This window comes from Narcine bancroftii, chromosome 7 (genome assembly GCF_036971445.1).
Source record: "Narcine bancroftii isolate sNarBan1 chromosome 7, sNarBan1.hap1, whole genome shotgun sequence".
Taxonomy (NCBI): domain Eukaryota; kingdom Metazoa; phylum Chordata; class Chondrichthyes; order Torpediniformes; family Narcinidae; genus Narcine; species Narcine bancroftii.
This window is the reverse complement of record NC_091475.1, coordinates 42221623-42244120: the sequence shown is the minus strand read 5'-3', so window position 1 is coordinate 42244120 and position 22498 is coordinate 42221623. Positions and strand designations below refer to the sequence as shown.

Sequence of the window (22498 nt, the reverse complement as noted above, 5' to 3'; positions counted from 1 at the left end):
TAATATACAGTTACTAACATACTTAAACAAGACAGGACTTAAACGCACACTCCTGGTTTCCCGTACCAGCAGGGTTGCAGCTCTCTGAATGCACTGATTTATTGCAGTACTATGGCTCAACTTAAGTGTAGTGCACAACTTACCTGCGACACTTTCAGCGATCTGGTTGGAGCGATGTCCGGGACTTGGACCATGAGGGAGAGAGAAAGAATGTGCCATGTGTTGATGTTTTATACAGTTCTGATCTGGGCACCTCGCCAATAATGACTCTAGGTAATTTAAACGAGTCAACAGCAAGGTGTGCACGGGGGGGTGGGGTGGGGGGGGCATGGCAAGATGCCGTAGAGTCTAGACGTGCAATCTCAACCTCTCTGGCCAGACTTTTAAATACCTGTTTTTTAACCCTTTGTTTTTACGTTTAAACTTTTTAAATTTTAGTTTAAAGTATTAAGGAATTATTATGGCCACTAATGTTAAAATGATTAAACCTCAAGTTCATAAGGTTACATTTTCGAAGTGCTGAAGATTTGGGGCCTGGACGACTTGATACAGCCCCAGGCTCAATCTCTTCATTGTCTAAACCCCAAAGATCGCCTGTGGGGCTGAAAAAAAAACCTTTTACTCACCAAATGAAGGATGGCGCTGGAATTACCCGTTCTCCAGAAGAAAGTGCCTGTTCCCAAGAAGTGGACCCTGATTTGGAAAGCCTTTCGATTTCAATGGAGGGAGCACACAGGAAGTGCATCAGGTAGCATTTCAATCTGAAGAAATTGTTTTTCTTCGTGAATTGATGAAAAAACAACGAGATACGGGGGAGACCAGCGGCGACCCCCTAAGGAAGTCGGAATGCCATCACTGGGAGTCCAGACCCGCAGTAAAATTTTTTAAATGCCTTCTGTTGAGTTGCAGCAGGAGCTGCAGTTACCTTGTTCTGCCACTATGTCAGAGAGAGCAGAGCTCAGCTTTACTGAATCACAGTGTATGCAATTAAATGAAGTTATTCAAGCTGTTATAAAACCTTTGTTGGCATCTCAAACGAATGAAATGGCTCAAATGAATGCTGGTATAAGTTCAGAATTAAATATAGTTAAGACACGTGTGGATGCATCTTATTAAGAATTTTAAAAATTTCAGACTTTTTTTGGACTGTAAACAACAAGTGACTTCTAACACAAAAAAAGTGTTGAAGGTGGAAAAATCAATCATTGAATTAGGAGAACGTGGGAAGGAGCTAGAAAGAAAAATAAATTACTTGGAGAATCAAAGCAGAAGGAATAATGTGAAAATTGTTGGTTTGCCAGAAGGTATAGAAGGACAAGATCCTCTTCGTTTCTTTAAAGACTGGATTCTGCAAATATTAGGACAAAAATTTTTCTCTGGGGGATTGGTACTGGAAAGAGCCCATAGAGCTTTAAGAAGAATACCCTCAGCTGGTCAACCACCGAGACCAGTAATAATTCGATGTTTGAATTATTTGGACAGAGAAGCAATACTTCAACTTGCAGTACAAAATGCAAGACAACGACAAACTCCATTATTGATTCAGAATAACAGAGTCTTTTTTTATCCTGAATTGAGTCAAGAGGTCATTCAACGTCGACGTCGATTCAATCCAGTTCAAGAAGTTTTGTGGCGTAAAGGTTATAAGTCTACTTTTCGTTACCCTGCAGTATTGAAGGTGTTTTATGGAGACTATCAATTTCGGTTTTTTGAAACTGATTGTGAAGCAATGATTTTTGCTGATTCATTGCCAGATATAAGAGGACAAAGACATAGTCCACCATTATCTCCTAAAGAAAAATCTGGTTGCTCTGGAAACGGAAGAAATGGCAGAAATCGGATCTTCGAGATTGGAATCTTCTGGATGAAAAGAAGATTTTTTTAAATTCTATTTTTTCTTTTGTTATTGTGATATTTTGGTGTTATTGACTGTTTGTCTGGGGAGGGAGAGATGTGCACTAAGGTCTTTACTAGTCATCAGCCACTGGTGGGTGACCCACACCCAATTTTTGTTTAAGGGATTGCTACCTTTTGGTAGTTTTTTTTTGAGGGGGTGATTTTCTTTTTTTTCCTTTATTTTTTATTTTTCTTTATTATTTTTTAGTTTTAAATTTGTGATTTTTTTTTCTATTGGAGGGCCTATATACGTTGATTTGAGTTTTTATATAAAGATATTATTGGTGTTTAGTAATAATAGTAGATATGTCGAAGTTGAGGTTTTCTACTTTTAATGTTCAAGGATTAAATAGTCTGATTAAACATAAGCGAGTCTTGGCATATATTAAGAAAATGAAAATTGATATTGCCTTTTTACAAGAAACACATTTGAATGTGAAGGAAAGCGTGAAATTAAAAAGGGACTGGGTTGGGCATGTATATTCTTCTTCATTAATTCTAGAGCTAAAGGTGTAGCAATTTTGAAACATAAAAATCTATCTTTTGAATTACAATCAATGGAGGAAAAGCCAGGATGTATTCTTAAATTGAATTGTAAGATTTTTAGTGAATTTTGGACTTGATATTTATGCCCCAAATGCAGATGATGAAATATTTATTTCAGATGCATTTTTATGTTTGGGTCAGGCTAATGATAATATTTTAGTTGGTGGTGATTTTAATTGTGTTTTGGAACCTTTATTAGATAAATCTCCGAAGAAAGTTAAAAAATCCAAGATGGCAATCCAGGTCCAAGTGTTGATGAAAGATCTTAATTTAGTAGATATTTGGAGACATCTTAATTGTTAATTATCAATCTTTATATAAATTAAATTATGATCCGTTAATGAAAAACATTAAAACTGATTTGATTAAATGTAAAAAGATTTACCTATTCATTTAATGGGAAGGATAAATACAATTAAGATGAATATCTTTCCGCATATACAATATTTGTTTCAATCTATTCCGTATTTACTTGATGAAATTTTTTTTCGAGATTTGAATAAAATGGTTAGGGAGTTTTTATGGAGGGGTAAATTTTTGAGAGTAGCTTTGAATAAATTAACTTGGAAATATGAGTTGGGATTATGTTTACCACATTTTCAAAATAGTTATGAGGCAGCCCAACTTAAATTTATTAGTTCATTGATGGATTTGGTATGGCCTCCTAGTTGGGCTAAAATTGAAATGGCAAGTATTTCTGAATTTGAAATACATCAATTTTTTGATTAGGTGGAATATAAATTTGTTACAACAATATAATGGGCCTATACTGAAACATTTAATGAAGTTATGGATAAAGAAAAATAAAATGATAGACTCTAGGGGTAAATTATTGGCTTTGACTCCATTGTATAATAATCAACTTATTTCCTTTTTCAATACATAATCAAAATTTATTGCATTGGAGATTTAAAGGTGTGAAAAATTTGGGAGATTGTTTTAAAGAGGGTAAGTTTTTATCTTTTAATCAGATGAGGGAAGATTTTGGTATTGATAAGAATTCTTTATTTCTTTATTATCAAATTCGATCTTTGGTAAAATATATGTTTGTTAGAGATATAATTTTACCTAAAATGACTAAATTTTAGACTTTTCTTATGAAGGTACCAGAGAAGGGTTATATTTCATTTATGTATCAAATATTACAGGATGGTATGGATAAAAAGGGTTGGGATAGATCTAAAATTAAATGGGAAGTGGATATTGGTTTTATTTTTTCTGAAGATGATTGGTTAGATATCTGTTATGATAGTGTAACTAGATTAATAAATGCACATTACGCAATGATTAATTACAATTTTTTACATCAATTATATTTGACGCCTGAAAAATTAAAAGAATAAGGTTTTAATTAATCAGATTTGTGTTTTAGATGTGGTGATACGGTTGGAACTTTTTTTCATGCTGTTTGGTTATATATACATATACAATCTTTTTGGAAGAAAACAATCTCTTTGGAAGAAAATTCAATTGTTTTTAGAATACCCGTATAAGATTAAAATAGTTTTAGATCCAACGGTATTTTTATTGGGTAGTTTGCAACCTCTGAAAGGTTTGGGATGAGATAAATTCCAGCTTGCTTTTGTATATTTCGCTTTATCCGTAGCGAAAAAATGTATTGCTAGTACGTGGAAAGATACAAATATGATTGATATTAATAGAAGGTATAATGAGATGAAATATTATTTAATATTGGAAAAAATTATGTATGTTTCACATGATAATAATTTTTTTATTAATAAGTGGCTGTTATATTCGGAATATTTACACTTCAATTTATATTGATTAGATTTTAATATGTATATTTAATGTTTTTAATATTTCTTTTTTCTTATGGCTCTCCTTAGGAGAGTTGGCTGAACGGGGTGGGGGGGGGGGGTTCTTTTCTTTTTTTTCTATTTTAAAAAAAAAGTTCATGTTTAATTGCTGTATATGTCATATTATTTGTGTTTTGAACGAATAAATAAAGTTTAAAAAAAAAACAGCAAGGTGTGCACTAATGGGTGGCCGGATTCCAACCTTGATTGACAGGTGATGTGGCTTCTGAATAAGCTTCAGGCAAGGAGGACACATGATCACCTGCAATCCACAATATTCCATACAGGCAGGGAGCTCACATGTTTCTTCACAATCTACAAATAACAGACACAAAACTTGGGTATTGTGTAATTGCTGCCTGTGTGCCACCTAATTCTGGAAGCAGGATATATACTGAGGATTCTATTTAAGTAAGCCTTTTTTTCCCCAAACGTAACTGCAGTTAAAGCACTGAATGACCAATTTGAATATGAATTATATCATTCAAATGTAATATGTTTGAATCCTGTGTATATTTTGTTGTTGGGACTTGAGCATTCAACTTCCTAACTTGAAGTAGAATGTTACCTGAAATGCTTTGTTTAAAGATTTTTGAATCTCCTGATTGAATTGGATAAGAGTCACTTGAAAGGGGGTAAAGAAGGATTGGTGGGCACCTTCTACACATAACTGTTACAAGTGCTTATGATCTTACCTTTGCCATGACTGATTATTAATGGATAATTATGCCATAAGTACAATTCGTACTTTATTTCTTTTATAAATAAGAGAAAATACAGCACATTTACTTTATTCTGTCTGTCCAGCAATCTCATCAATTACATTCCCACTTATTTCTGTTTAACCTGTTTCTTGAGCTCATTATCTCGCCAAATCTCTGACTATTCATTCACTCAAAGGGTAATTAGTTGGGATGTGGGAGGAGACAATGTTGGGAGGTGGGTTTAGTGTGGGGAGTCAAGCAGTCGCACAGAGGGAATGTGCAGACAGCGCTTGAAATTTGGTTTTCATCCATTGGCATTTTTTTTTACACAGAAACTTCAGAATTGTGTCCAATGTGGTCGTTTAAACAGGGGCACTTTTAGGGTACTGTTACACAGCATTCCTGTGTTGCAGAGTTTGTCAGAGGGGGAACGTCGTATTCATTAGGCGTGTTTCTTACTGTTGTCAATTTACACTGCAGCCACTCTGTAAAAATGTGTAGGGGTACCAGTGGAAAAATTATGGGATGGAATTTGCATTAAAAAAATTCCATCCTGACATTTTTACACTGCCACCAGAACATGAAATTTTCTGTTATTCATTGGATGTGTAAAAGTGCCACATGTTGCTGGAGCTGAGGCAGCAGCGTCCACTGAGCTGCCCTAATGGAGAGAAATCTGTTCTAAATGACTGTTTAAAAATTACTTTAAATGATCTAAGAGACATTAAAAATCTAAAAATAACATAAATATTTTCAGAATAATCCTATGAGATGGTCGATGGTGGCTGACATTAACTTTTAGGTATTCTGAACAGTCAAGTACTGATACTGATGTTTAGATTAATTTAAATAATTACATGTTAACAATAAAGACTCACTACTTCCAGCTGAATAACTGCATAAAATGGGTGATTTTGCTTAGTTTTGATATATTATATTTGGAAGTTGGTTTTACCTTTGATATAAGATCCAGTGCAGCAAAAAGATCATTTACTTTTTTGTTTCTCTTAGGAAATAAAGAAAGATGCAAAAAAAGAAAACCAAGCCAAGAAACCTACAGAGTTGTGTGGAGGCGAAATCTCCAATGGCAGCTTGGTTTCAAATGAAACTTCTCTTAAAAGTCCTGGAAAAGGTAAATCTTTTATGCACATAATTCTGAGTAGTGGCTGAAGTATTTGCATCCGTATTCTGCCAGAAGGGTCAAGTGATTGATGCAGCCTATGATCCTCCCTGGTTTTTTCACCAATTTCGTTCACTCCAGCTGGTATTTAACAAAAGCAATAGGACCAGATAACTTAATGGTTCCAGTACAGTTAACTTGATCTTCAGAATTAGTCACACCAGCAGGCATCAAGGAGGAAATATTCCATCATGAGGACAGAAGGTTGCACATTGCCAAACTCCTTTCACCTCTCTTCAGCATGAAGTACTCCATGTCCACATTCAGCAATTCTAGGCAACATGTAGGCATTAACTGATAAATAACTCCTGCTAGGCAATAACTATCTTCATTAAAAATGGGTTTAATCACTGACCTGTGCTCAACGCCTTCCTGAGAGTTGTTAGGGATGGGCGATAAATTTTGACAGCCAGTGGCTAAGTGATCTAATTAGCTACCATACCCAGTGAAAAAGATTAGTCCTGATAATTATGATACAAGGGAAAAGTAAAGTGCAAAATTAAAGGAAAACTCCAGCAGGTCATGCAGCATCCGTAGAAAGTAACTCTTGAAGAAGAACTTGGGGCCTGAAATGTTGACTGCCTTAACTTTTTATGCATGCTGCATGGCCTGCATGTTTACGCATTGCACTGGACCCCAGTATCTGCAGACTTGTGTGTTTACCTCCAATCATAGTTAAAGGTTGTGTTTCATGGACATTCAAGAGATTGAATGAGATTGAATTAAAGTGAAAATTGCTGAATGCTACAAAGCAGAGTAATACTGATAGTTGTTGCAGTGCTGGCTTTTGATCGTCTGCTTTGAATGTAGAGATTTTGAAAATGACAATGGTCCATACAATAAACTTGTAGAAAATATAATAATAAAAAAAAACACGAATGAGGATCAAAGCCAGAGTATTATAGAACCGCATCCTGGATGAATCACGTCTAAAAGAAAGTTTTGCTTTATTTTTTGGTTAAAATCACTTTCACTAATTTTCTATTTCATATCCTGGATTGTATCTTGACTGGGTCATTTGACATGAATTTTCTTAATAGCGCTTTTCTCATTTGCATCTTATCCCAGAAATTAATGGCCATTTGGCAGGATCAAGTGTGAAACCAAACTAGTCTGAATGCCGGTGTGAAAATTATGTCATTTCCCACTGTGGATAGACTGCCTTGACCTGGACTGCAATCCCCGGAATTTGCAGATACTGGCATTTCAATTAGCCAAGTGTGAAACTGAGAATTTCATTCTAGGACAGAAATAATATAAGTTTTTGCATGAGTGCAGGAAGGAGAAGGAAAGAAAATATTAAAATAAAGGTATAAATTTTGCCGTGGGAAAGTCGCAGAAGGGGAGAGAGAGAGAGAGAGGAAAGTGTTAGCAATAAATAGCAATAGCAAATAATTATTAAACACCGTGGGAAAGTTGGTAGCACTATTATGCACAATTTATAAAGACTGTGGGGAAAAAAGCGATGGTGGACCTGCCCTCCCAGAATTCCTTGTGGCAGAGAAACCCCTCCATAAGTTCTCCATGCATACAGCCCTTTCTCTGCTGCACGGAATTCTGGAAGAGCAGGTCCGCCATCGCTTTCTCCCACAGTCATTATAAATTGTGCATGATAGCACTACCAACTTTTCCACGCTGTTTAAAAATTGTCCGCTGTTACTAATTATTGTTAGCACTTTCCCACGGTCCTTTATAAAGGTTTATGAGACAACAACAACGGGAGCTGAAGGGCTCGAACTATGCTGTACATAAAGCTTAATTATGTTATAATTAGGCATGATTAATTTATTTTAAATATAAGATCATAATACATTGATCAGGATCCACCATCGTTCAATGAATCATGATGTCAAAGTAGAAGGTAGAACAATCCTATCCATGGGGATGGCACATAGTGAGTATGAAAGTGTGCAGTGCCCCGGTTAAAAATGGCCAAGTGTGAACAGCAAAAATGCCATTCCTAACTGGGATACTGAACGGCCAATATACTGAGATGCAAGTGTAAAAAAGGGCCTGTGATTCCTGGTGCTGTTGTTCCAGAGTGCAATTGAAGTCCTGATATATGCATCACGAGATGTTAATATCACCGCATTGCTTTTATATAAAGTCGAGTGGAATTTAGACAAATTGAATAATAATACCATTGCATTAAAATATGCAAAACAATGAACCTCATGACATGTTAATGAGACTAAATTTTGATTCTGAAATTAATTTCATTTCCAATGGAGTACGGTGATGTACTTTAAAATTTGGACCAATGTTTTCACTTTAGGATATATATGCCCATAAAGTCTTGGCTGAGGGTGGAAGAGGTCTCAAGAACAATTAATGCGATTCAAAAGGGAGGAAGCAAGATTTCACATAAACCAAAGGAGATAAATGAAACCTTTAGAAAGTTTTATAAGGAACTGTATAAATCAGAATCAGTGGGGGATTATGTTAAAATAGATTGCTTGAAATGGAATTATCAAATTTGGATCAGGATGAACAAGAGTGGCTGAATACCCACTTCTCTAGAAAGGAGATTAAGAAAGTCTTGGGCTCATTGCAGACTAACAAATCACCAGGGGAGGATGGGATCTCTGCCGAATTTTATAAAGAGTTCAAAAATCTCTTAATGCCCCTTCTTATGAAGGAGGTGGATCAGGCGTCAGGGACACATACCCTCTCAGAGTTTTTCTCGACAGCAATTATTATGGCGATCCTGGAAAAGGATAGGGATCTTTTGAATCCCTCCTCCTATAGACCCATTTCTTTGTTGAATGCAGATTATAAAATTATTTAAAAACAAAAAGCATTGGCCAATAGATTGGCACAATATTTACCGAAGTTTGTAAATTCAGACCAAGCTAGATTTGTACTAAAGAGACAATCAACATAAAACATATGCTGATTACTAAATATAGTGCATCTGGCACAGTTGGGGGTGTATCCAGGCGTGGCTGAGGTTTTGGTCATAGAGAACACTTTTGACAGACAGGAGTGGGACTTTCTGTTCAAACTACTGGAGAAATTTGGATTGGAATAACCATTTATTAATTGGGTAAAAACACTTTACCATAAACTCCAAGCTAAAATTATTACAAATGGGCAGATGTCTCCAGTGTTCCCGCTGGGTAGATCCAGTTGGCAGGGTTGCCCACTGTCCCCAGCGTTGTTTATATTAGCTATTGAACCACTGGCAGAAGCCATCTGATGGGATCCAGAAATAAAGGCGATCAGGTGGGCAAAAAGGAGCACAAAATCAATTTATATGCGGATGATGTGCTAGTATATTTGGCTGATCTGGAGGGATCATTGGCCAGGCTGAGGACCATACTGGAAGATTATGGCAAAATCTCTGGATACAAGATACTTTTGGGTAAAAATGAAATCATGCCCTTGACAAAGAGGAATTACAGACAATACCAACAAGGGAGCCAGTTTAAATGGCCACAAATATTTGGGGTTAAAAGTATATAAGGATTTGAGTAATTTATATAAACTCAATGATGTCCCTTTGCTCCGGAAGATTGAGGAGGATTTGGATAGATAGAAACTCCTCTCCATAACTTTGGTGGGTAGGGTTAATTGTGTCAAAATGAAAGTGATGTCAAGACTACAATATTTATTTCAATCCTTACCCATCCCATTGGCCCAGAGCTTCTTTAAGGCACTCAATGGATGTGTCAAGAAGTTCTTGTAGAACGGTAAATTGGCTTGGGCCTCCGTGGAAAAATAGACTTGGGGTTATGAACTAAGAGGTCTGAAATCACCAGACTTCAAAAAATACTATTGAGGTTTATCACCTTTCTCTATTATATATATCTCCTGCTATCTTTTCTCCTACTGTATGTAGTCCAATTTGTGCCCAGGAGAGGGTACCACCTCCCTCGTAGAGAAAGGTGATAAACCTCAATAGTATTTTTTGAATAAATATATATATATATATATATATATATATATATATATATAAATGCCCCTATCCAGAATAATACCAATGACTCTGGATAATAAGATTCTAGACACCTGGTGCCGGAAGGTGTTATGAGTGGGGGCAGCTAATGTCATTTTTTTTTTTTTTTTTTTTTTTGGACCTGTGTTTTAAACAGTCCAAGTATCAAATTCAGTTTGCAAAGTTTGCCTTGGTGGGAGCCAGGAAGTATATAGCAGTCACGTGGAAGTTCAACTAAAACTAAACATTACATGATGGAATACGGAGATGCAGAGTTGTATTCCCTGGAGAAAATTACGTACAATTTAAAGAGAAAATATGACACATTCGTTAGGGTATGACAGCCTTATCTGCAACATAGAGGTTAAGCAGATATAGTTGCACCCCTTCTAAATAGAAGAAAGGTAAAAATCTGGACTAATAGTGGAATGACCAAGATAAATGAAGTGGGTCGGGGCGCAGATAATGTGCTCTTGTTTTGTCCTGTCTTTTTCATTTTACTTTGTTACTTTGGGTTTATATTTAGTTCCTTTAAGGGACTATGACTAGATTTTTGTTTTGTTAAATGTTTGTTTAATTTACATAATCTTTTCCTTGGGGGTATCAGGGAATGGGAGGGGTGGGCGGGAGTGGGGGTGGTAAAAAAGGCAATGAATGTAATATATAATTGTTGAGAAAGATCGCATTGTTGTTCTGGATATGTGTGAGTCTTTGAAAATCAATATAATTATTAAAAAAAGATTCTATATTCTCTGCAAATCTAACCACAACTTAGCTTGTATATCTTATTGTTATCATCTTTGAAACATACCCATCTATTTTGAAATAAAATCTTCCAAATATCACAAAAGTAATTAAAAATGGAACTGCTTGTCACTGTGAATGTGATCTCAAATGGTCCACTATTTCTTGATCTTAAAGATTGATAAAATATTATTGAATTGCCATCAAATGGACCTGAAGGACTTGGTAATTAAACTTTGAATTGTGCCTGATACTCATCCTTTTTGTGCAGTCACTACAGAATTGGAAGCCATATAGATGCCATAACACTGGACTATCTGTCTGTACTGAGCATTTTAAAACAAACTGAATGTTGGTAGTACTCTATTGGAAAGTTAGTTTGTGAATAACAAACACATTGCAGAGCATTTTAATCACCTTGCAAAAAGTGACACCCAACCAAAGCTATTATATTTTTTTCCATTTTTTAAGGTTTTATGAAAGTGCCTCTTTAGAATAATTTTATATATTGTAAGAAAAATTTGAATTTGCTCCATCAAATTGAAAACACTGAATCTTTCCCTTCCCCTGACTAGTGGAGATGAAATTATAAATTGCAGCGTTAAGTACATTGCTTGATCTCACCCTTAATGAGAAATTCCAAATTTATGGGAAGAAGTTGTAATTGCATACTATTTGGATTCTTTTTTCCGAAGAAACCCACTTTAATTAGAGTCACTTTTGAAAATTAAAATAACTGAGTAATGTTTCATGCAGAGCTTCAAAGTGGAAGAGATGAACTTGAACAAGCAAACTTTTTAATAAAAGATTGATACAAGTGACTAGGAAAATGATTTGAGTATGTTGAAGGTAGATTCACAGTGGGTTGTGAAGGGATGGAAATGTGGAAAGGGGTGACAGGATGAGCAATGGGGAGAGGGTTGGTGAGTGACATGTTTTCCCTTCAGTCTGCAGGTATTAGTTGCTACTTTATCCAGTTAAAGGGAAAAGTTAGGAACAGGAAAAAGAATGGGGGGAAAAAAATACCAAGATGAAAGATATGCAGGAGAGATCACGTTCACCAAAAATTCATGCTTGCCTTTGGACATCATATTAATTGTATGGTTAATGTAAATGAAAATGAGGGGTCATTCAAAAATAGGTTGTGAAGGTGAAAACCACTTCAGTTCTGCCCTTTTTTTCCCCCGACGGCTGCTTGCTACAGTCTTAACTCTGAGCTGCTGTTGTAGTACCTTCTGAAACAATTTTTGTGCATTTCTAAAAGAACTTTTATGCTGATCAAACCCATTCAAATCACATGAATCTTTTGACTTAGCAAGGTGTGGGAAATGTTCTGATTTCTACATGAAAACAAATAAAACTGAAGATGTTGGATTCTAAACAAAACCAGAAATGCTGGGAGAACTTAGCCAATTGAACATCATCAAATCATAATGGTATCTCAGAGAAATTATTTTCTCTGCACCCAAATAATCCACATCAACATTGATGCCTTTCTTTATTAATCACATTTGCCCACATTAGGCCTTTAACCCTCTACACTTTTATATCTATGACCCTGTCTTTTAAAAAAACTTTTTAAATTTTGTAATTGTATCTGCCTTTAACTCCTCCTCTAGTTTGTTCCAGATATTTACGTTCGTGCGCGCGTGTAAGTGTAAGAAAAGCCCCTCCACCCCCCCATTTTTGTTTCTCTCCTCCCATCTTAAATCATTGTCCTCTAGTTCTACACACTTATTGTTGCTATCTTGTCTTTCCTGTAGTCCGGTGACCAGAACAATACACATTCCTGTAAATTCAGTCTATCCATTGTTTTGCACAGCTACACTCAATGCCTCAGCCACTTGTACTGAATGCCTTTTTAACTATTCTATCCACCTGTGTTATCACTTGCATCCCAAGGCATGGAATTGAACTTAAGGTCTCTTATGTATTTAACATTCCTAATGCCCTTGCCATTTATTCTGTCCTATCAGAATGTGACCTCCTGAAGTACATTTGACTGAATTAAATTCTGCTACCACTCTGCCTAAATTTTCAGCTTAACCACATCAAACTGTATTCTTAAAACAACTTTCACTGATACTTTCGACTCCATTAATTTTTGCATTGTCTGCAAACTCACTCTCTGGTGGTGCTGCTGGAGCTGCTGTACAGCACTGCTGCCCCTGGTGTGGACCCATAGGGGTCGGAGGAGCAGAGATACATCACTCCTGCAGGGACCAAACGCCCATTCCATCTGCTGTCAGCTCCATACAGACTTTGAACAGCCCGTTAAAAGAGGCCAACGGTAAAAATCCCCCGACTTCAGGATCTGTGCCCAAGATGGCAGTGTTTCTGACATGAGTGGTTGCAGACTCCAGGGGAGCAGAGGACTGGTTCAAGGCATCAGAAAATGGGTAGACTATCCCCTATCTGAGAAGGAGAGGCAGAAGAGACAACCCATGGGACAGTGACCATGGCAGCAAACCAGTGAATGGGCTCTGCAGCTGAAAGACAAATGCATGCAGCAGGCTATTGGCTACTTGAGGTGAGGAACCCATGGAGGGTGTGGGCTACTGGAGTCTGCTTTTGGGATACTCACACCAGGCTGCGGAAGCTGGATATTGGCTCGAAACTGGCTGAAGGTGTATCAGGTATCGGAACCAGGATGCAAGGGGTTGCCAAAGATGAAGGTGCTGAAGGGATCCTGACCATATTGGAGGTTCAAACCTGGAGCTTGGTTTGCCAGTGGTTTGGACTGGACTCTGTGCGGAAGTGCTGGAGGTGAATCTACCGACACTTGGGGACTCTGGGGGACATTTTTGCTTCTCTTTCTCTGACTGTAAGGAAGCACTTTAGGCAATTTCTGCCAATGGCGAATCTGTTTGCCTTGCAGCAGGCAAAAGCAATTTCATGTAATATGACACTCTTTTATTACATGACAATAAATTGAATCTTGAACTTGCGTATTATACCCCAACATTTGGATCTTAGTTGTTTGTAATATATACAAATAACTAAGGTCCCAACAATTATCCCTCCAGTACATCACCTGTTAGGTATTTCAAGTCAGAAAAATACTCATCCATCACCACTGCCTCTATTCCCCAAGAAATTTTGGATCTAGTTTGCTAGGCTATTTTCTTGCATCTGATATGCTTTGGATCCTTTTCTACCATATGCTTCTGGTGCAGCTTACCGTGTAGATCCTTGTCTAAAGCCTTACTAAAGTTCATGTGAACTATGTCAACTATTTTGCTCTCATCAGTTTTCCAAGTCGCCTAAAAAGAAAATGCAATCAGATCTGTAAGACATGATCTGCCTTGCACAAAGTCATGATGACAACATTAACCGTTCGTTTACTTATTATCCGATTGTACAGTCTGACGAAAGAGCATTCTCCAGACCTCAGTGTAAAACACTGCTAATACACAAATGGACATTACACACATACAGACAAACTATACATATGCACAGTACATAGATACATACATTAAAATAAATAAATGTTATTTATTAAATAAATAGTAGAGTCACAGAGGGCTTGTATGATTTGTTCATCAGTTGTTCAAAAGTCTCACGGTTGCCACTCCCACTCATTAAAATTCCCTATCCTATTCCCATGCTGACATGTCTATCCATCACCTCATGCACTGCCAGACTGAGACCACCAACAAATTGGAGGAACAACCCCTTGTATTTCATCTGGACAGCATCCAACCTGATGACATTAAATGACCTCTTTGGTTTCTGCTAGCCCATGCATCCGCCTCCCCCATTTCTCCCCTTTCTCAATCCCTATTTCTCCTTTTCTCTAGCTCTGTCTGTCTGTCTCTTTCCTTTTTTCCTCTGACTCCTTTTCTCCAGCTGTGGATTCTCAGAGCCACTCCCTCCTCTGATCAGTGCTTACCTTTCCTTCCTGTCCTATCCATGTCCAATTAGCACTTTTTGTCTTTGGGACTGTGCTCTTTTCCTCCCCTTTCTTTGCTTCTTCCCATCCTTTTTATTTAGGCACTGCCTGCTTTTTACTCATACCTTGAAGAAGGGCTCAGGACCAAAATGTTGGTTATATATCTTTACCTCCTGTGGACGTTGCAACATCTGCAAAGTTCCTCCTGCAATTTTCTGTTCTACACAGTCACTAAATTTTTATTATCCATTATTATAGGACTCCCACTGATCAGATGTTATCTTCTGCACCTCCCACCACCCCCTCCCCCGCAACTGCTGCCCTCAATCGCTGCAGAAGTCTATTAATCCCATGTTTTACCTAACAATTTAAATCTACATTCTTCCATTTTACTGCCCTAACATGAGGACCAGCATTATCTTTTTCTATTACCATTTTGAAGCTTACTGAACTGTGGTCACTGATCCCAAAGAGTTCCCCCACAATCATTTGTCTGTCCTTATTCCCTAAGATAAAGGTCAGGTACAGCTCCCTCTTTAGTTGGATCTTCTGCACTCTACTTCATGAAACTCTCTTGAATGCATTTTACAAATGCATCCCCATCCAAGTTCCTTGCACGAGGACAATTCCAGACAATGTGTGAAAGTTAGAATCCATTTACTAGTACTACTACCACCACACTATTGCTTTTGAATCCTTCTACGATCTATCAACATTATCCATTCAAGTATGGAAAGATAAAGCAGTTGATGTTTCCAGTCAGCAACATTTCCTCATAGATGCCACTTGATTAGGTGAGTTCTTCCAACATACCTGCTTCTGATTTCAACCAAATTTAAAAATAAAAGTGAAAAGCAATTATTTGATGCTTGATAACTATTGTGGATGGAGGAATAAATTTGACCAATTAGTTTGGTGTATGAGAGGGAAAACTTAATTTGGTTTGCAGAATGGTATGCGTATTATCAACATTAAAAACAGTTTTACAATATCTAGCTTGGCTTCGCTTAACCTAATCTAGAAGGATATTGTGATTTGTTATATTATATTTTATATATAAATATGTTTTTAAAAGAGATAGATTGTGGGGCTTTAGAGTGTCGGTCATTTCACAAACAGACAGTAACACTTCACAAAAGACATCTCATTTAAAATGCAAGAGCTCTGCATAAGGAGAGACGCCATGTCCACAGTGACTATAGAAATTTTGAAGAATGCTTATGGAGACTTCACAAGTAGGTGTTAATTGGACTGATGCTGTGGAGTAAATGGATTATTGTTTTGAAAGCAACAGATGGTCAGGCAGAAACTGATTCCGGTGCCAGAAATCTGTCTGCTTACTGTTTGCTGTTCTAAGAGGGGTCATGTGGTTTTGCAAATAGAGAGAGAGAGAAAAAAAAGACCAAACAGGATTCTTCTCTGACAAAGAGAGAGGGAGAGAGAGAACTGACTTCTGCAGTGGCTTTTGGAAGCTTGTAGGAAATCCTATTTTGAAGATGGGTTGTGAGTTCTGAGTTCCGTCTGTTGAAAAACCCTTGTAGTCCTTACAAGAGGAAATGGCCGGCTAGAGTGTTTCTCCTGAAATAAGGGAAACAAGAGGAACTCTGTGGTGACATGCAGAAGAAGAGGTTATCATTTGGAAACCCCTGATGGGGAAAGTTTCTTCAGCAAGGCACTGAAGTGACTGATGGAAGTAAATCAATTTGTTTGTGTCCAATGAGCAACGAATCTCTCACTGAAACTGACAAGAACCTTCCTGAGTGGTAACCATTTAAGTACCAAAGCTTGGTGAAAATTCATAAATGTTAAATTCTGTGCACAGAATGAAAGTGAGATTGGACTGTGAATCAAAGAACTTTCCTGAACATGTACACATTACATACATATGTGCTTAGAATTAGAAGGTGGTTAAGTTCATAGTAATAAGTTAATGTTTGATCCTGTTTTTATGTTTAAAGAAAATTAAAAGCAACTTTTGTTTAAGTAACCATTTGTCGTGGTGAATTTCTATTGCTGCTGGGTTTTGAGGTCTTCTGGGCCTGTAACAAACGTCTTCTTTCTTTAAGATTTAGAACACTCTTTAAGAGAGGTGTAACTTAATTTGATATGAAATTTCTGGGTTGTTTATGGGAATACTTTGTTGCATTTGCAAAAGTTTATATAATTTGATCAAATAATGTTTGAAGGAACCAAAAATGCTTGCTGGCATTTTAATGACTTTTTTTGCTCAATAAAAGCTCATTGCAAATTGTGTGAAGAGGTCAAGTGATTATTCTCAAATAGTTGATTTAATTGAGAACTTTTTTTATATATACAGCATGGTAACAGGCTCTTCTGGCCCAAAAGCCAAAATACACGCAATTCACCTTCAACTACCCCTGTACAGACACAGTCCAGTGTTACATGGGAGAAAACTGGAACACCTGGAGGAAATCCACATAGAAACTGGGATAATGTACAAACTCCTTATGGACAGTGCCAGATTCAAACCTGGGTTGCTGGCGCTGTCGTAGCATTGCTCTAACCTTGGGGTCTCCAAAGTGGTCAATGTCATTGTCTTGGGGGGGGGGGGGTCGATGGGACTATCCAAGGGGTTAGTAAGTGCCAGGAGACAAAAGGGGGTCAATAAAGGATCGATTGAACTTTTACGGTGGAAAGCAGGGGTAGATCAATGGAAAATAGTGCCTATGGCAGTAGTGGCCAACCTCTCACGAGATCTGACCTTGGTGGCCACCATGTTGTATTTGGCTTCAGCCTTTGAATGTTGAGAGCGAATGGGAGGACTGACTGAGTGTAAAAGAAAGATCTATCTGTTCTTTGTGAAAAGCAAATCAGATTGAGGAAGAAGCACAATGGCACGATTGGAGGGAAAACTTGAGTAATTGTTTAAACTCCCCAGAGTTAGTATTTTGAGTCCAGAAATACAGTTAATTGCTTAATGGAGTTACACTTAAACAAAGGAAAACTCACATTTTTCAATAGTGAAATCCCACAAGCTCTTCCTCGGTGGTTCTTTAGGAGGTAACTTCATGACCGCCCTGCAAATTATTGGTGCTGTTTTATTACTGATAATGTATATATGTCCTGGTGGATGAGAGGAACTGGTGGCAGTGGGTGGTGGATGTCAGTGGAGCTCAGCCCGTGAACACTGGACGTCCGAGCCAATTGCCTCACCAGGTTGAGCATTTCCAGTGCAGCACATGTTACATTCCAGCTCCCCCTGCCTGTCTCTGGCAAATTCAGCCCACAATGCTCATTATGCATGAACCGTCAGGTGAAGAGAAGGTGGGGGTGAAGACAGTCTCGGGGCTGTGGAGATGCAGAGCCAGGCCTTCATCTTTGTTTGAAACAACACTTGCCTAAAGTTTCGAGACAACGTCGCGGTGACAGCCCAGGATGGTGACTGGCCGGGCGTGCGCTAAAAACCATGCCGCTTTCAACTTAAAATCAGGAATATGGAATTAAAAGATAAATTCCAAAAATATAATTATTCAGATGCTAGAAATAATCAGAAATTCAGGTATGTGCAGACTGAGCAACATAATCTGGTTGATAATGTTTTTTTTATCAGAACTAATGGTGGAACTAAAAGCAAATTAGGTCTTTCTGCTATATTATAAGTAATAGTCTATTAAAAAATGTATATTTGTATCTGAATTGAGAGGAATTTCCTTGAAATGACATGAAAGCTTTTCTTTAGGTTAATTTGGTTTGATGCTTAGAATAACAGAATATAAATGAACCTTCTGGTGGTTGAGTTTTCTATATCTTTTTCTCCTGTGGTTGGACACATGTGGTTGGACACAAGTGTACTTTGCACCATTGTGGTTTGTTGTTACACAATTTCAAACTGAATGCCAAAGATTCAAATTCTACTCTGGTCCTTCAGCTCTCTAGGCTGAAATATCATTACAGAATGGAGAGAGTGCATCAATTGGCTGAAAATGTCAAGATTTTAATCTATCCAATCAGTGAGACAGAAGTTCCAAGGCATTTTATTTCAAAGTATTTCTTTTTTTTTGAGATGTTGCTGGATCCAAGGTGCATCTTCTAGTTTCAGATTGTTGTTGAAAATCCTTTAATAAGTAGGTGTGTTGGCTAACACTGACCTCTCAACAGAACCAAATCATATAATTTGGTTATTTTCTCATTAACTTTTTGTAGGGTATTGCTTCAAACAGTTCATTGTTCTGTTCTGCCTTTGGCGACAAAACAACAATGTGGCGGATGATGTTTGTGCATCATGTTGAAATGTTAGGAATAACGAGATCACACCTGAAGTTGTCAGCCAGGGAAGAGAGGAGCGTTTATTGGCATGTTGTCAGGCTTAATATAGACACACAACATGTGACCTGGCGTCATGACATCTGAAGTGCTGATGGCCTCATGACGTAGCTATGTTGAGTAGGCCAGGGCTTCTCAGTAGACCTGCGGGTTCCTCTGAATCACTATAGCTTGTGGTTGTCGTGGCTAGTGGCCAGTAGCGACTGTTGTTGACGGGAGCTGTTAGTGCTGGTTCTGCCCACTCCCTCCAAGCGTACCGCTACAAAATAATTAATTGACAATACAGTACTGTAGCTAAGAATTTTCCCCAGCTGGTTGTGCACATAAATTTCTAATGCTTCATTTTGTACCTCATCAAGGGAATGAAAATCCAAGAATTATAGAAATGACAACATAAAAGGAGGATGCTTTCCCTACAAGTGGAAAGTTTTGAAGAGCAACAAAGTGTTTTTAAAATATAAAAGGCTGGGAAATATTTTGCATTTAAGTTTGCTACATATGTCAGATATTTGAGTTGAAACATTAGTGTGAGACTTTACCAATGACTGATTTTGAGATTCTGCTGGATTATCAAAGTGTAGTCTTGGTGAGGCATTAAATCATCAATATACTCATCATTGCCTGGACATGTATTTTTTAAAATAAGATTATTAGGAAAGGTTATTAATGTTGTTATTGATTGTTATCTTATTTGCCTAGAAAATAGGGTGGCATTTGTTTGCATAAGATTTTATTTCAAAGTATTTCATTTTTTGTTTGGAGATGTTGCTGGATCCAAGGTGAATCTTCTAGTTTCAGATTTGCTGTTGAAAACCCCTTTATTTGTTGCCTCTGAATTTAGGTAGAACAGGATTTGGAGAAAAAGAACAATCTGTGGAGGAACTCAGCAGATAGAAGAGCAACAGTGGGGCAGGGAGAAGAAAATGGTTGGTGTTTCACGTCAAGGTCCTGCATCAGCTACTCATGATGTATTGCTCTACGTGCACTTGCTATTTTTATTTAGTTGAATAACAATTTCCTTAATTAGACTAATGAAATATACATTGTGTCAAGTCACAAATGAACACCATGGCACATTATTATTACCAGCTTGAAAAATGCATAGAAAGATATGGGAGAATTTGTGTGATATGTAAAGCTGAATTTCTGAAAGTCGGATTATTTATTACCCAGGCGAACCCCAGTATATTCGAGATAAATATAGATGGTTAATTGTGAGAAATGGTAAGTAACAGTAAAAATAGTTTCCTGCCATCATTGTTTAGTTTGCTAGTTTGCTTTTTGGAATATAATGCCAACAGATGAGCATGCATGCTTGCAATTAGAATGAGTACTCTGTAATGAAATGAAGAATCACTCTAGTATTGAAGAGAAGAGAAAAGGTTTTTCCTGATTGAGAATTGGAACCTGATAGCATAGTAAAAATGAAATCTTAATTGGAAGAATATTATGAAAGCCTTATAAGAGTGCTGCATCTGGTTGGCAGCTTAGAGCTGCCTCAATTAGTTTTAGTCTTTTGTTCATGGTAAATGTTTAAACAAAAACACAAGTGGCAATTGAAGGGCAAATTAGTGACAAATGTAGCAGAGTAGCTACTTCACAGCTTCAGTGACTCAAGTTAAGTCTCTTTGTAGTTTGTGAGAGGAATACGATATAAAATTTATGGTCAGTGGCTAAAACTGGCCAGTCAAACCTTTGGCTAGTTGTTATTTTCTCTTGGGCATTTGTAGTTTAATGCATTTGAGGGTCAATTTTAGGGCTTAACTTTTTTTTAAATAATGTCTTTTAAATTGAACTGAGCAGTTTGTCGATCTGTACAATCCAGTATATCGATTTTCATTTCAAATTGATCCAGCAAAAACAACCTGAGATTTTGTGTGTGGCTGTTCCATGATGAGTTGGCATGTTAACCAGCCTGAAAAGGAACAAATGAATAGTTGAGATTATTGGGAAAAATATTAAAATGATTTGTTTTGACTGTGCAAAGCAAAAGTTGTGGCTGATCAGGAGGGTCTTGAAATGATTCTGGAATGGAGTGAAACTGGGCATTGGGTAGGCTGGGACAGTGGTCATTCTGGATCTTTTTCCTGCAAGAATGATCGGGCAAGGAATAATGATAAACAGAGAAAGTAAAAAGAGGAAGCGTGCCTGTTTCAGGTTTGGGATTTTCTGTCGTCTGCATTGCATTCAATTAGAATGTATTTTAATGGTTCCAGTTACAGTGAATCCATCTGGTTTGCCAAGGTCCTTGAGGTAAGATAACTTGTATCCTTAATTGGTTTTAGACTCTGTATCAGCTAAGCTAGTAAGTTCCACCAGCAATTTTTTGTGCATTTAGGAACATGCAGTAAATGGTGACTGCCAGATTAAAGGAACTGGGAGAAGAAAAACATTCTTATCTAAAAGTTTTTAGCAAGAAATCTCATTGTGATTAATTTTGCCAGTGCTTCTAACAATTTGCATTTATTGCTTAGCTCTTAGGGGTTTTGTATGAAAACCAATAAAAACTCTTTCTGTGGTTAATAGTCAGTAGCCAAAATGAAAAAATGTATTGACTACAATGCTAACTTGCTCTCGCTGAGGGAAGCTTAGCACTGAACTAAATGTGGTGAGGTGGAGAAGCATAGTTGAATCGGGAGGGAGAGTGTAATTACATCTTATGAATTAATTCTCACCATTCAATAAAATACCTTGAGTATTGGATCTTTGAAATTTCTATATATTTTTCAATCTCTTTGCCAATATTTTGATTCTGCAATTCCCGTTTTGAAGTGCAACATAGCCTAGGTTCGTTTTAATATTTCATGACTTTTTAAGCTTGAGCAGTTTAATGGAACAAAGGAAAGAATAAAATAACTATTTTTACCTTGGGCACATGCTAGCTGATTAAGGGCTACTATGCTATGCAGTATAATGATTCTAAATCTCCCCTTTGCACAAAGGAACACAGTACAAAGCTGAAAGTTTTTTGACATTGTCATAGCATCACAACAGAACTCAATCAATGGTCTTAATTTAACGCAAAATAAATTGGACTTGCAATGAATGAATAAGCAATCTTTGAAATGTACAAAAATAAACCACAAATAATCTTCTTGCAGCATTTATAGTGATTAGCATAGATATTAGTGACATTTAAATTTATCTATTTCATCACTTTCTTTGATATACACACATCTTTAAGTGGGACAGAAAATGTTAATGCTATTAAAATATTCCTAAATATACACAAATCCAATAGGTTTTCCAATTCTTAAGCATGATACAAAAATGTCAAATTACCTCTCCACCATTTTCACATTATGATTTAATGTGATTTTCGTTGGTTGCCAAACAGAAATGGCCAAACTATTAATCTTTAGATACCCTAAGAGAACTTTTAATATGTCAATCCCATTCTACAATTAGCATTAAAAACAGTAGTGTGACAAAGATATTTTTGGACGTTGTCAACTACATGAGATTCTCCATCCACTCAAATAGAAACAAGAAGGGTTA

The 22498-nt window shown here is 37.0% G+C and overlaps 1 protein-coding gene across 1 annotated transcript in view; it reads left to right on the top strand.

Moving 5' to 3' along the window:
• sh3kbp1 (SH3-domain kinase binding protein 1) overlaps positions 1 to 22498 on the top strand; it is a 172686-nt gene that overhangs the window by 43762 nt on the left and 106426 nt on the right. Inside the window, exon 3 of the mRNA XM_069889811.1 lies at positions 5975 to 6095. Coding sequence (XP_069745912.1) covers positions 5975 to 6095 — 121 coding nt within the window. The remainder of the gene's footprint in view (positions 1 to 5974; positions 6096 to 22498) is intronic.